Source organism: Schistocerca piceifrons, chromosome 2 (assembly GCF_021461385.2).
Source record: "Schistocerca piceifrons isolate TAMUIC-IGC-003096 chromosome 2, iqSchPice1.1, whole genome shotgun sequence".
Classification (NCBI taxonomy): domain Eukaryota; kingdom Metazoa; phylum Arthropoda; class Insecta; order Orthoptera; family Acrididae; genus Schistocerca; species Schistocerca piceifrons.
Window position 1 is genome coordinate 71,881,112 of NC_060139.1, and position 14,112 is coordinate 71,895,223.

At 41.6% G+C, this 14,112-nt stretch overlaps 1 protein-coding gene across 2 annotated transcripts; it reads left to right on the forward strand.

The window, feature by feature from the left end:
• The first annotated feature begins 8,371 nt into the window (after window positions 1–8,371).
• Window positions 8,372–9,774, forward strand: LOC124776836 (UPF0598 protein CG30010). Of its 2 annotated transcripts, XM_047252003.1 has the most exons (4): window positions 8,372–8,519; window positions 8,607–8,782; window positions 8,854–8,902; window positions 8,980–9,774. In XM_047252003.1, the coding sequence occupies exons 2-4, from the start codon at window positions 8,609–8,611 to the stop codon at window positions 9,432–9,434; spliced, it is 678 nt and encodes a 225-aa protein (XP_047107959.1). In that variant the 5' UTR covers window positions 8,372–8,519; window positions 8,607–8,608; the 3' UTR covers window positions 9,435–9,774. The 2 variants fall into 2 exon arrangements, with proteins under 2 accessions (XP_047107959.1, XP_047107960.1); XM_047252004.1 differs by lacking the exon at window positions 8,372–8,519 and having other exon boundaries at window positions 8,585–8,782.
• Window positions 9,775–14,112: the final 4,338 nt, after the last annotated feature.

The following is a 14,112-nucleotide window of genomic DNA, read 5'->3' on the forward strand; positions in this document are numbered from 1 at the left end:
CGTCGAGGGGATACTGAATAGTGCACGGTACATCCAAACCGTCATCGAACCCATCGTTCTACCATTCCTAGACCGGCAAGGGAACTTGCTGTTCCAACAGGACAATGCACGTCCGCATGTATCCCGTGCCACCCAACATGCTCTAGAAGGTGTAAGTCAACTACCCTGGCCAGCAAGACCTCCGGATCTGTCTCCCATTGAGCATGTTTGGGACTGGATGAAGCATCGTCTCACGCGGTCTGCACGTCCAGCACGAACGCTGGTCCAACTGAGGCGTCAGGTGGAAATGGCATGGCAAGCCGTTCCACAGGACTACATCCAGCATCTCTACGATCGTCTCCATGGGAGAATAGCAGCCTGCATTGCTGCGAAAGGTGGATATACACTGTACTAGTGCCGACATTGTGCATGCTCTGTTGCCTGTGTCTATGTGCCTGTGGTTCTGTCAGTGTGATCATGTGATGTATCTGACCCCAGGAATGTGTCAATAAAGTTTCCCCTTCCTGGGACAATGAATTCACGGTGTTCTTATTTCAATTTCCAGGAGTGTAGTTGTGTACGTACGTATCCGTGAACAATGTGGGATTACAGTCTGTGCTACGTGATGCGGAAATGACCTCTGTGCGGTTAATTGTTTGCTCTTCCGAAGATAGTGAGTGCTGAAATTCTAAAGCAAGTTGTACATTTTCATCCTTTAACATTAAATAAGAATTCTGAAAATCAATAACTGCGTCATGTTGTACCAGAAAATTAGTACCTAAAATTACGTCTGTTGTCAATAAAGGAACAATCCAAAAATTTGAGTGAAATGTATGACCTCCAATACAAAATGATAAATGCGTCTGTAATTTAACGTCTTCTCCTTTACTCGATACTGCTCCTTTTACTTTCATTTTGCCTAATGGTAATGTGCGATACGTATTCTCTTTGTTGCACTCGTTGAAAGTCTCCTCATTTATTACTGATATAGGTGATTGGGATTCAATTACTGCTAAAAATTTCGATGAACCAATTTTAATTTCGATAACAGGATGTGAAATAGTTTTCTGAACAAATGGTCTTTCCTGTAAAAGAGTGTCTCGTATGTCGTCAAAAGTAATTACATTTTCATGAACAACATTCTGCGTGTCTAAAGTAGTGCTTACGTTACTGGAATATGCAATCTGTACTGTGTCTGGTCAAATTCTGTCGTACGTGCTATTATTTACGGGAGGATGCTGTGGCATATCCACTATATGAACTGTTCTGTTATTTCTTACTGACGTATTACGTTATCGACGACACCTATTGTCTGTTTCATTCATGATAATGTGTTGTTGCTGATGTTCTTGCTGCTGATAAGATAGACTGTTATTAAATGTACGCTGAAAATTGTGCTCATTATTTTTACGTTGCTCATGAAAGTAATTTCTATACGGCGCATTGCGATAGGAATTCAAATACTGTGTTTTCTATACGTAGTTATTTCCTTGCTGTCGTGCGCTACTACACTCCTGGAAATTGAAATAAGAACACCGTGAATTCATTGTCCCAGGAAGGGGAAACTTTATTGACACATTCCTGGGGTCAGATACATCACATGATCACACTGACAGAACCACAGGCACGTAGACACAGGCAACAGAGCATGCACAATGTCGGCACTAGTACAGTGTATATCCACCTTTCGCAGCAATGCAGGCTGCTATTCTCCCATGGAGACGATCGTAGAGATGCTGGATGTAGTCCTGTGGAACGGCTTGCCATGCCATTTCCACCTGGCACCTCAGTTGGACCAGCGTTCGTGCTGGACGTGCAGACCGCGTGAGACGACGCTTCATCCAGTCCCAAACATGCTCAATGGGGGACAGATCCGGAGATCTTGCTGGCCAGGGTAGTTGACTTACACCTTCTAGAGCACGTTGGGTGGCACGGGATACATGCGGACGTGCATTGTCCTGTTGGAACAGCAAGTTCCCTTGCCGGTCTAGGAATGGTAGAACGATGGGTTCGATGACGGTTTGGATGTACTGTGCACTATTCAGTGTCCCCTCGACGATCACCAGTGGTGTACGGCCAGTGTAGGAGATCGCTCCCCACACCATGATGCCGGGTGTTGGCCCTGTGTGCCTCGGTCGTATGCAGTCCTGATTGTGGCGCTCACCTGCACGGCGCCAAACACGCATACGACCATCATTGGCACCAAGGCAGAAGCGACTCTCATCGCTGAAGACGACACGTCTCCATTCGTCCCTCCATTCACGCCTGTCGCGACACCACTGGAGGCGGGCTGCACGATGTTGGGGCATGAGCGGAAGACGGCCTAACGGTGTGCGGGACCGTAGCCCAGCTTCATGGAGACGGTTGCGAATGGTCCTCGCCGATACCCCAGGAACAACAGTGTCCCTAATTTGCTGGGAAGTGGCGGTGCGGTCCCCTACGGCACTGCGTAGGATCCTACGGTCTTGGCGTGCATCCGTGCGTCGCTGCGGTCCGGTCCCAGGTCGACGGGCACGTGCACCTTCCGCCGACCACTGGCGACAACATCGATGTACTGTGGAGACCTCACGCCCCACGTGTTGAGCAATTCGGCGATACGTCCACCCGGCCTCCCGCATGCCCACTATACGCCCTCGCTCAAAGTCCGTCAACTGCACATACGGTTCACGTCCACGCTGTCGCGGCATGCTACCAGTGTTAAAGACTGCGATGGAGCTCCGTATGCCACGGCAAACTGGCTGACACTGACGGCGGCGGTGCACAAATGCTGCGCAGCTAGCTAGCGCCATTCGACGGCCAACACCGCAGTTCCTGGTGTGTCCGCTGTGCCGTGCGTGTGATCATTGCTTGTACAGCCCTCTCGCAGTGTCCGGAGCAAGTATGGTGGGTCTGACACACCGGTGTCAATGTGTTCTTTTTCCATTTCCAGGAGTGTATTTGTTGGACCAGGGACTATACGTGCACGCGGCGAAACATTAAAGTTTGGTTGACCTTGTAGACTGCATTGTTGGTTAGGTATGCTAAGCGGTTGACTTTCATGCTATTGTGGTGAAAAACATCTATTGTTACTAAAATGTGGTTTGCTATTGCTGATAATTTTACACATACTGATGATTACGATTTTATCTGTTATTAAAATTCTCGTGATTCTGGAGTGCCTAATGAAAATTGTCACATTCGGTAAAATTTGTCACATCGGGTTTTCATTACTACGTTTCTTAATTCTACATAGAGCAATAGTTAAAGAACTGTTTTGATAGATATAAAGGATAGTAGAAGAGAAGGCAGCAGTGCAGAAAACTAAAGATGAAACAGCACTACTACAGCTCAGGGCCCTATGCACGCTACGGCACATATTCATTAAAGCGTAATGAATCCCCTGAGGTCAATTACGCACTGCAAATCAATTTTAGCTTTTGCGTTACAGGCAATAGCGGTAAAATTCCAAAAGCAAATTGCTGTATTCTTGCTAATTCAAGTTTCCTCATTACAGGCAATGCTGATAAAAATGCAATAGCAAATTGTCGCATCAGGTTCAAAGCTCGTTTCTGCATTACAGGTAATAGTGGTGAAAGTACAAAAATAAATTGTCGTATACAGCTCAAAGCGTGTACCTGTGTTCTGTCATTATTAAATTCTTTACATTTTCTCGCGGATAAAAATTGCTCGTAATCTACGTTCTCGTCATTGAATTTTAGAACACGTTCAGGTTTGTGTGAAAGTCTGTTTGTCTGTGTCATTTCGTACTTCAAGTTGCGTAGCTTTTCAGATTTTAAGTCGCGTAGCTTTTGGATTTTAATTCGCGTAGTCTCTGTAAATTGTTCACATTATACACGCTGCGCGACTCTGACAAATGCTCGCAACGTGGCGGATTCTGTGACGTATTGGTGACTGAAATAGTTTTCAACTCTGTTACTGTAACACTTTCGTCAATTTGGTTGATCTGTCGTGCAAATTTCTCATCAACTTCCGTATTCGGAGTGTGTGAAACTTCCACTGACTCTAAATTAACTTCATCGCGAATCTGTACTGCGTTTTTAGGGCATTGTTCGGTGACTGCATTAATTTCGTGTATCTGTGTTGCGTTTGCTGAACATTGTTCAGTGACTGCATTAACTTCGTCTTTATGTAATTCTGTTGTGCTTACACGTGTACTACTTAATTCTTGTGCAACAGTGCCAACTTCTTCATTACTGTTATTAGCACAAGCCTCAGTATCCTCACGTAATTGTCTTGTATTATCACAATATTGCGCGGCAATGGCTTTAATCTGTTCACTAATCTGTTCATTCCGTTCACTAAGTTGTTTGATTTTTTTATTAATGTTGTCTTGTTCTTCATTCGATTGTTTATACCTTTCATTAATCAGTTACTTTGTTTAAGATTGTTATCCAGTTTTTCATTGATTAGTCGTAATACTGCCAAAATTTGACCCAAGCCATTATTACCTTCTCTATTCACTGTGGATCTGGAATTGTCTTGCTTTCTGTAACCATTTGGTTATTCTGAGATTTACACAAAGGTTTGCCAGTCGAATTGACACTGTCAGTCACTATTTCGGAATTAAATGGATCCGTCGTACTTTGTGTATTCTGTTCATTTTCATTGGACAAATTTGTGTCTTCGTCACGTGAATTTAGTAAACCGGGTGTGTTAAGCTGGGCAGCGCTCATTACAATAGTGCGTCCCGCGTCATCAATTGTCGTCAAATCAACACAAGACATAGCCGAGTTCGTTTGTTCATCATTAAGACAAAAGTCATCATTAGTGGTTGGAACGCATTGATTGTCAGTGGACGCAGGATTGTCATCATTACACTGCGTGTCACAAGTACTATCAGTCACGTTGTTTAAGTCGTTAAATTCATTCATAATACCTCGCGATACACTATTCATAGTCTTTCGCGGCATTTTTACAATAGTCACAATTATTCACAAAACAATAATCACAATGCAAAAACAACACACAAATACAACAGAGCAACGAATTGCCGTTGACCTGTAGAGAGAAAGTCACAAGATTAGTAAAAGCGTTGCGCCAAATCCTAATTATATTTAAGCAAATAAGAGCAGATATCTGACTGTCTTTCAAAAGATTCTCAACGATATACGATCCTGGACTGGGTGTCGCCAAGTGTAATAGAAATGGGACCAAACGCAACCTCCCAGCAATGAAAATCTACTGACAATGACAATTAAATGTTTGAATCGCAATCTGACTCAGGTGTAAGCTCCCACAAAAAAAATGAAAGACAATTCAGTGCTAATGAAACTTCAGTGACAATGAAAATTCAGTTAAACCGAAATATCGGTCTTTGGCCCTGTGCAAATAATCATAATTAATTTCTTACCTCATTGAAACTGCATGTCAAATTTCTGCTCTTATTGTTGGCCACGGCTTGGAGGAAATGCATTGCAAATAATATTTTTTTTTTGAAATTTAACTGAAACTTTTCTTTAAAGGAAATGGAATGAGATCGTTGGTTCAATTAAAAGGTTCTTTTGTAAAAATTGCTTTGAAATCAGAATTATTATTGGGGCGATTATTGCACAAATTAGTTACAGTTAATTTACATTATTAGCTGAGCGCATTTAAAAATAATATACCTCATCCTGAATCTTGACCAGAATGCCGTGTCGATGCCCGCCGACTCCCCACACACAACTGTACTCGACTGCTACTACCGACATACTGCTCTGCTCACAGACTGCCCACTGACAGACTGCTCGCAACTGTACTGCACGACGACTACCGACCGAACTGGACGCAACTGAACTGAGCTACTGCTACCGACAGAGTGCTCTGCACGACGACTACTGGAGTACTGCTCGCAACACTCGCGCGGTGAAGCCCAGACTAACCATGATAAAAGGCTCTCTGGTCAAAGATTTTATCATGCCTCACCATCGCTGCTACGTTACATACGTGTTTCAGTGTGCATAAAGAGGTATTTGCTCGTGTGAAAGGAGCAGATGTTTTGGAAAAGGATGTGACATTCGTGCCATGCCATGAGGGGAAGAGAGGAAGGCAAAGGGAGAGGAGAGGAGAGGAGAGGCTTAAACGAGGGTGTCGAGGTAGGTGGAGGTGAAGTGGGCTTGGTTGTGTAAGTGGTGAAGGTGTTGAGATGAAAGACTGAGCAGGTGGTGAGGGAGATCTGTTGGAGGGTGTGGGGGCTTGGAAAGGGTGAATGTTTTGGAGAACTATAGTTAGAAAACAGATGATGTCGTCAGCTGTGGGGGGCAGACAGAGGGAAATGTTGGGATGAACGGGGGAGGGGGTCGATGGGATGGACAGGGACAGCAAGCTTGGGGTGGTAGGAGGGGGCTCAGCCTTACACTTGTGGGAGTAGGTAGGATGGGGGCCATTGCAGGTGTCACAGGAAGGAGGGGTGGCGAGGTTGGGGCAATTTTTGAGAAAATGGGAGGTTTTGCAATGGGGACAGATAGGGAGTGGGGATTTGCAGTTGGGGGTCAGGTGATAATTATACATGAGGTAGTACTGGCAGTGGAAGGATGGGGGAGGGGATTTGGAGGATTCAGCTGGGTGGTGGTGTTGGAAAATCAGGGCTCCCTGGGTGAGGAGACCCACATGAGATAACTGGAACTGGAGGCATTGTGGATACTGCGGGCAGAGTGGATTTCCAGATCAGAGTGCCAATGCCTCATCCTCTGTGATCACTGGGCTGAGATTAATGATCACAGTTGTGTAGACTGGGGGCGATGGGGGGGGGGGCGGGGCTGATGAGGAAAGGAAGAGGAGAGGATGGTGTCAGGGACACGTGGGAGCCAAACATGATGCGTGGGAGTTTACTGAGTAGGTCTGTATGAAAGGAGAGGGAGGGGTACTTTATGAGGATGGAGTCGCTGCAGGGAATCATTTGGGGGGATGGGCGTGCCAGGGAGATACATATCTCCATGGTGAGGGTACGGGCATAAAAAGAACTTGGAGTCCAGAGATGACAGGACAAAGGTGTGGAGGGTAGGGCCAGGGCATGGGTCACAGGAGTGGTGGTATCCATGGAGATGGTGGTGGGAGGGGGAAGGGCCAGTGATTTTTTTCTGGGAATTGGCCAGAGCGGAGTCGGCATTGACGTGCTTCTGGGGTTTTTTGGAGAGGGCAGGCTGGGAGGAGGGAAGAGGGACATGGAGGAGAGGGAGGTGGGAGCTGGCAGATTCTATAGGTGTGGTGGGGGCACTGGGACGTGCAGTCGGTTCTGTTGTGGCAATGGCGGCCCAGTGTGACATGATGCGGGCAGGGGAGGCAGATGATGAAGTGACGGGGATGAGAGGGGGGAAGACAACCAGCTGAGGGGTTGCAACAGAGGCGGCAGCAGAGGCACATGGGATGGTGGGAGCAGATGTGGGAGCTTTTGCGGGTGTGGAGGCTGGGGGAAGACTGTAGATGTGGAGCTAAGCAGCAGGGGAGGAAATGGAGGAATGGGTGAGTGGGAGGGGTGGAGGGGCGGCGAGGTGTAAGGGGGGAGGCCAGGGGCGCCACTCCTGAAAGTGATAGTGGAAGTGGGGGAGGGGGGGTGTAGGTGACAGTGAAGGTGGGAAGGCTCATGACGGACGGACGGCGGCAGACGGACGGACAGCTGGCTGTTAGGTCAAGTCAGCATCCAATCTAAGGTGACAACTGTTTAAACTGCAGTGTCAGGGGGTGAGGAGAAATTGTCCAAACACACCACAAGTGGACTTAAACTTAGGACAAGCAATCTGTGTCACATGAAAACCAAGGATTTTTGAATTTTCCGCCAGATAGGTCGTAATGTAGAACACATATGAAATCTGTCAACCAAGCAGGCTGGACACGTGTCCTCTGGTCTGTCATCTTGGATTCTCATGTCACTGGGTTGGAGCAGAAAACCCAGTAGCCATATTGGATCATGTTCTTTGACTCTGACATCATAGCGCTGGGGGAAATCTGACAACAATGGGCGAGCACCGGAACGCAGCTTGGCGGACGGACGACAGTGGTCGACCGGCAAGCAGGCAGACGGACAGACAGATGGCAACAGCAACAACAAGGGTCTCTTCCAAAGCGTAGATGCACCCTGAGTGTAGCCCAGGCAGCGTAATCCTTCGACTTGGAATTGAGGGGATCTAACCCTCGAGATGTGATCATGAAGCTGTCTACCTGTAATATGTAAGTGAAGAGAAATAACGATTGTGATGACTGAATCAGAAACTGGATCAGCTGTTTTACAGACGCCATATTTTACTAGGCTAGAAAATCCGCTTCAGATCTTAACATGTAAACACGACAGCAAAAAAAGGTTTCATAAATTCGGCTTTCGTCTTTCGGAAGATGTATTGCTTGTAAACATAGTGATTAAAGAAAATGGTTTGAAAGTTTTCGACTTGGTCGACATGTGAACTCACGATGTGTCAAAAGTATTCGATAGTCGATTTATCAGTTCCAAGTTGCATGTAAACATAAACATAAAAGCGTAGTGAGTACAATACAAATACAAATGTAATATGTTTGTGACATTCACTGTAGAGGTTGTTTCCAAGAAATATTTTATTCATTAATTCAAGGTAATTACAACGCTTCGAACGTTTCCAGAACAATATGCTGTGTTACACTTTGTACTATTGACGTCATTGTCTTTGGCGTTTTTGCAGAAATGTGTTGTCTGCTACGCAACTTACGAACACTAAACCAAATTCTGTATGTCAACGTTTCTACGAAAGGAAATAGTGTATTCAAGAACTGGTCGAGATGCGTTTCTTATGTGCAAGGGCAGTCACCAGAACCGAACATAAGGGAATATTTTTACTACGTAGACCACCAAGGAATGGTAAGAATTTCTGCATTGTCGTGCCTTATCATCTCACGATCATTTTGACAGATCTTAATATTTCTTTTCAGCTGTTCCTGGATGACTCCAGAATGAAGAATTTCACTTCCTGTTTCAAAGGTATGTTTAAAAGCATAACGAAATACGCGCATTGACAAATATATAGGCCTGCTTGATTGTGAATGGATGTTTTACAGACAAAAAGTTCCTGGAATTCTTTTTTAAACGCCTGAGGATGAATACAACAGGGCGCTACACAGAAGACTTTCCTTACTTGTCACTTTGTGGTCGAGAACGAAATTACGTTAGATGTGATGATTATCCTATTGTATTCACTCATGTAATGAAAGACGCGCAGATGAATAATGTCTTAAGTTATGGCCATGCTGGAAATTTACTGACTGTTAAGTTTGAACCGGAGAAAGTTATAATGCTTCCAGAGACTGGGCGTGTTTATCATCCCGCACCGGAAAGAGTCGGTGGTATTGGCTTAATTAGATCCAAGTTAGCAATTGAATTAAGTAAGTTTTTTATATTTGAAAATGGTGAGCAACAAGAACCAACACATTTATCATGGGATGGTAAGATATATGAGTTAATAACGGATTGGTACAAAGAAGCAAAACAGCAGGAACTTGAGTGTTCAAATTAAATTAGATTCACCCATATATTATTGTGAGAGAAATTACTGACATGTTCAAATCCACTTCCAAAGACAAATATTTCTAGCAACTTGCCTGATGCTGAATATGTCATCAGGCTTGCTTGGATTGGAAGATAAGTGATTGTTTATTGTAAAATGTTGAGCTTCTTAATTTCTTCATAAAATAAGATGTAAATTGGTTTATACAATAACTACTTCTTGTTACATAGTACCTTTGGAGTAGCAAGTCACCAGTTCAATTGTTAATTGGCATTGTTTAGTCCAGTATTTGTGATTGTTATTAACACTGTTGTATTTTTACAGAATAAAGTTATGTTTTTCCAAAAACTCCATTGCAGAATAAAGTTACCTTTTCCAAAAACTCTATTTATTTATTAGACTTACCTACTGCGTTGAATCCTCAGCATCATTACAGCAAGGTGAAGTGAACTGGTGAAAAGTGGTAATGTCTCTGTGATTAATGCTTTTTTGTTTAACAGACATATGGAATAGTTTGTTCTCTTGAGCACTTGCATATCAAGAGCCTACTACTTCTTTTTTCAAATCTCATTAAAACTCATAGATGCCTTGTTCCATCAGAGCTCAGACTTTGTAACCTACACGAATTTCTCAAAAATGAATCGTAATCACTCAGAGTGTGAGGGTACATTAACTGACCATACTCAAAATATTGTTGGTGTACTGTATATTGTGAATCATTGCCTAGATTGAAGTAGGCAATCTTAACTGGCAGTGAGTCTTGAAATCAGGTGCAAGTTTTGTGTGATTTACGACTACTTAACTACGTAAATTAGTAACATAACCAGCTATTGCAAATTAATTAAAACAGACACTGATTGTGATGAGATTATGATAAAATTGTGATAACAGTTGGAAACATATTTGAAATAATTAAATGTTCATATACTTGCCAAATTGAGCAATTACAGGAACAATGAAAACAAGTAAGCTATGCTGTTCAGCATGAATATGACTACTGCGCAAAGTAGGAATGAACTCCAATGTGTAAATAATTAGCGAAAATGGAATCAATTGATTAAAATATGAATTTGACTATTGCCCAAAATAGGAATGAACTCCAGTGTGAAAATAATGAGCTAAAATGGAATCAATTGATCAAAGTCTCATCTCTGTATGCTTTGCACTTGGATGTCTCCCTCACTTTTTAGTCCTAAGATACATATTTTATTCACATAGTTACATTTCTTATTGTTGTAAGGAAATGTCTTTTGAAGTTAATAGCTTTAGCCAATGAAGCAATCATTCTGGAAAAGTCAGCAGTAAGAAACCTTTGTAATGAAGTGTGACATGGTCATAATGATGGGACAGCAATTCAAGTTTTTGTCTTTGATCACTAGAATTATTTGGTTTGGTTATTAATTTTAATTAATAATGATCATTTCCTGATAAGTCGTGTTCATAAAATCGTATGAAAATTAAATTTGAGCCACGAATGGCAGTGTCAGAAGTACAAACATGATAAAACTAATGGAGAAACAATTTACGTGACCATACAGTGGGACCATAGATGGTGTCATGCCCAGAACATGAAGGAATTAAAAGACTATGCAAGGTTGTACAACAGATAAGTACAGAAGCAATTGCATTTAGTCACTGGCCCACCATACGAGTCACATACAGTTGTTCAGTTGTTTGCCCTTCAGTTTTATCATGTAAAATATTTTTGATGCAATTGTTGACTCTTTTTATGTTGTTTTTTATACAATTTTACTAACACAGTCTGATATGAAGATGATCATTACTGATCTAAACCAGTCTCTGTATATGAAAGGAAATCAAGAGGCCGATTACCTCTTCGTTGCACAGCCCAAACCAATAAGGATAGAAAGTTGAAATTTGGAGATTATGGTGAGCTTATACTATAGGCACAGTTTACCAAGACTTTTTCAAAATTCCACCCATAGGGGGATGAATGATTTTTTAAAGTAAATCATTATTAAAGCATTTTGAAGCTTTAAATTCAACCATTAAGGGGGTAAATAGCAGGTGAAAGATTTTTTTAATAAATAATTATTAAAGTTCAAATAAAGCATTTTAAACCTACATCTATGAAAACTGCTATTTGATTCAGTTAAAAATTTAAAAAAACTGTTTCAAAATTCAACCTCGAAGGGAGGCGAAACAGGGAATCAAAAGTTTTACGAAAATATTTCATTATGAAAGCATTTTTAAAGCTAAACCTAAGAAACCAGTTAGAAATTTTGAAAAATATATGTGTTTCAGTGTTCTTGGAAATTCAACCCCTAAAGGGGTACAATAAGGAATGGAAGTTTTTAGGCAAATATTTCACTGCAAGAGCAATTTTTAAAACTAACTCTCTGAAAATTTGTATTTGGCTTCTACGTTAGAATAAAAAAATACTTGTTTCTGTGTTTTTTGGAAATTCATCCTGAAAGTTTCTATGGAAATATCGCCACAAGAACTGAAAAAGCAGAATTAACAAAGACCTCTGACTCCAGCTACCAGAACAGCTTTTGGCAAGGACTACAATTGGAAAAGACCAAACTTGTATGTTGTTAATTAGCATGAAAAGTTTGTAAGTTGTTGCCATTTGTGATCAACATAAAAATTTGGTTAAATAGAAACAAAAAAAATCTGTTTAAAACATACACCTACACGAGCAAAGCAGCAGGTGCTAAGCTAGTAATCAAATAAAATCTAAAAACTTCTGATCAAATACTACAAGAACATCTCAATTGCTCTCTATCACTTTTTATTAATCCAATCTAGTAAGGGATCCATACTATTGAGCAGTACTCAATAAATGGTCAAACAAGTATTTTGTAAGGCACTTCTGCCATGGATGAATTACATTCCTTTAAGATTTTTTCTATGAGTCTCAAGTCTGCCAATTTGTCCTTCACATTATTTGTTTTATGTGGACATTCCACTTAAGGGTGCTCCAGATGGTTACGCCTAGATATTTTACGGTAGTCATTGTTTTCACCAATAGTGTAATTGTACAATAGTGCATTACTCCCATGGAAGGGCAAAATGTTATATTTATTTGTGTTCAGGGTAAACTGCCAGTCTGTACACCAATCAACAACCCACTACAGATCTTCATGCAATTCACTACAGCCTTCTGCCATTGCCACCTTCTTACAGACAGTGTCTGCAAACAGCCTCATGGAGCTTCTGAAATTATCCACTAGATCATTTATATATACTGCAAACAGTAATAGTCCTATGACACTTACCTGTACATCTGTTGATTTTGTTTCATTGTGAGTGACAAATGAAGTTGTACCTGCAAGGGAGTCTTCTGTCTAGTCACAAATGTGTTCTGATATTCAAAATGCTTGAATTTTTTTTACCAAATGGCAGTGAGGAACTGTATCAAATGCATGTACAGACTGAAGTGACAAATGAAAATTTGTACCAAATTCTCATTCTCTGCTTCAGTGTACACACAAACATCATAGATGTTAGTGACTTGCAAAGGTCTCTGGAACCACATAATTTCATCTGCATCAAATGCTTTTGTATAGTCAAGAAACAAAGCATCAACCTGAGTGTTGATGTCTGTGGCACTCTGGATCCATTGCTGAACAGCGCTGTCTGTGCTTTGTTAAGATCTCCATTTGCAGAATCCATGTTGATTTTTACAGAGGAAATTTTTATTCTCCAAAAACGTCATAATACACGAACGTAAAACCTGTTCCATAGTTCAACGACAGATTGATGTCAGAAATACTGGCCTATAATTATGGGCATCTGTTCTATGATCCTGTTGAGAAACAGTAATGAACTAGTTTTTTTGTTCCGCTATAGTTTGCTACGACTGAAAGGACGGAACATATTCAAAATCTTCAGCTGTTTCAGATTTCAGTATTTTGGGCTTCTTTCTATGTTTTGGTGCCAGTATGGTCATTGAGTGACTGAATAGGTGAGTTTGATCTGCTTAATGATTTTATGTAAGACCAAAACTTCTTAGGGTTTTTAGTCAGATCGGTTGGCAAAATTATATTTTCCAAATCATTGAGAGCTTCTCTGATTGCTCTTCTTGCACTCATTTTCACATCATTCATCTTTTGCTTGTCAGGTAGGTTTTGACATTTCCTAAATCTGAAATGAAGCTTCCTTTGCTTCTGTAGCAGCTTTCTATCATGTCTACTGAAGCACAGTGGGTCTTTCTCAACCCTTAAAATCTTGCTCAGAACATACTTCTCTAAGGCATATTGAATTGTGCTTTTGGGTTTCATCAGAATATAGACAAACCACGGTTTGTATCCTGTTACTCTTGCTAAACAAAAATATTTTCCTATGTTTCTTAACAGTCCTCATAACACCTGATTCTGTCACAGCCGTATGATCACATGCCCTCTTCTATGTTAACAGGTTTGAAAAGTTCAGGTCTGTTTGTTGCTACAGGCTCTAAGATGTTGCCTTCACAACAGAGTAATATCACATGAAACCCTGTCTCTGGCAACAGTTTTAATTACAAGACTTTCCCATTCTATAGCTGGTTAATTGAGATCCTCTCTGTTACAATAGTGTGATCAGGAAATTTATTCACAAAATTCTGCAAGTTTTCTCTGAAGTGCTTGGCCACATTTCCTGATGGAAGTGGTATATTAAAAACACCCAATTACCATGTCTGACCTGCCTTTGATGCTTAACTTCACCCAGATTATTTCACACT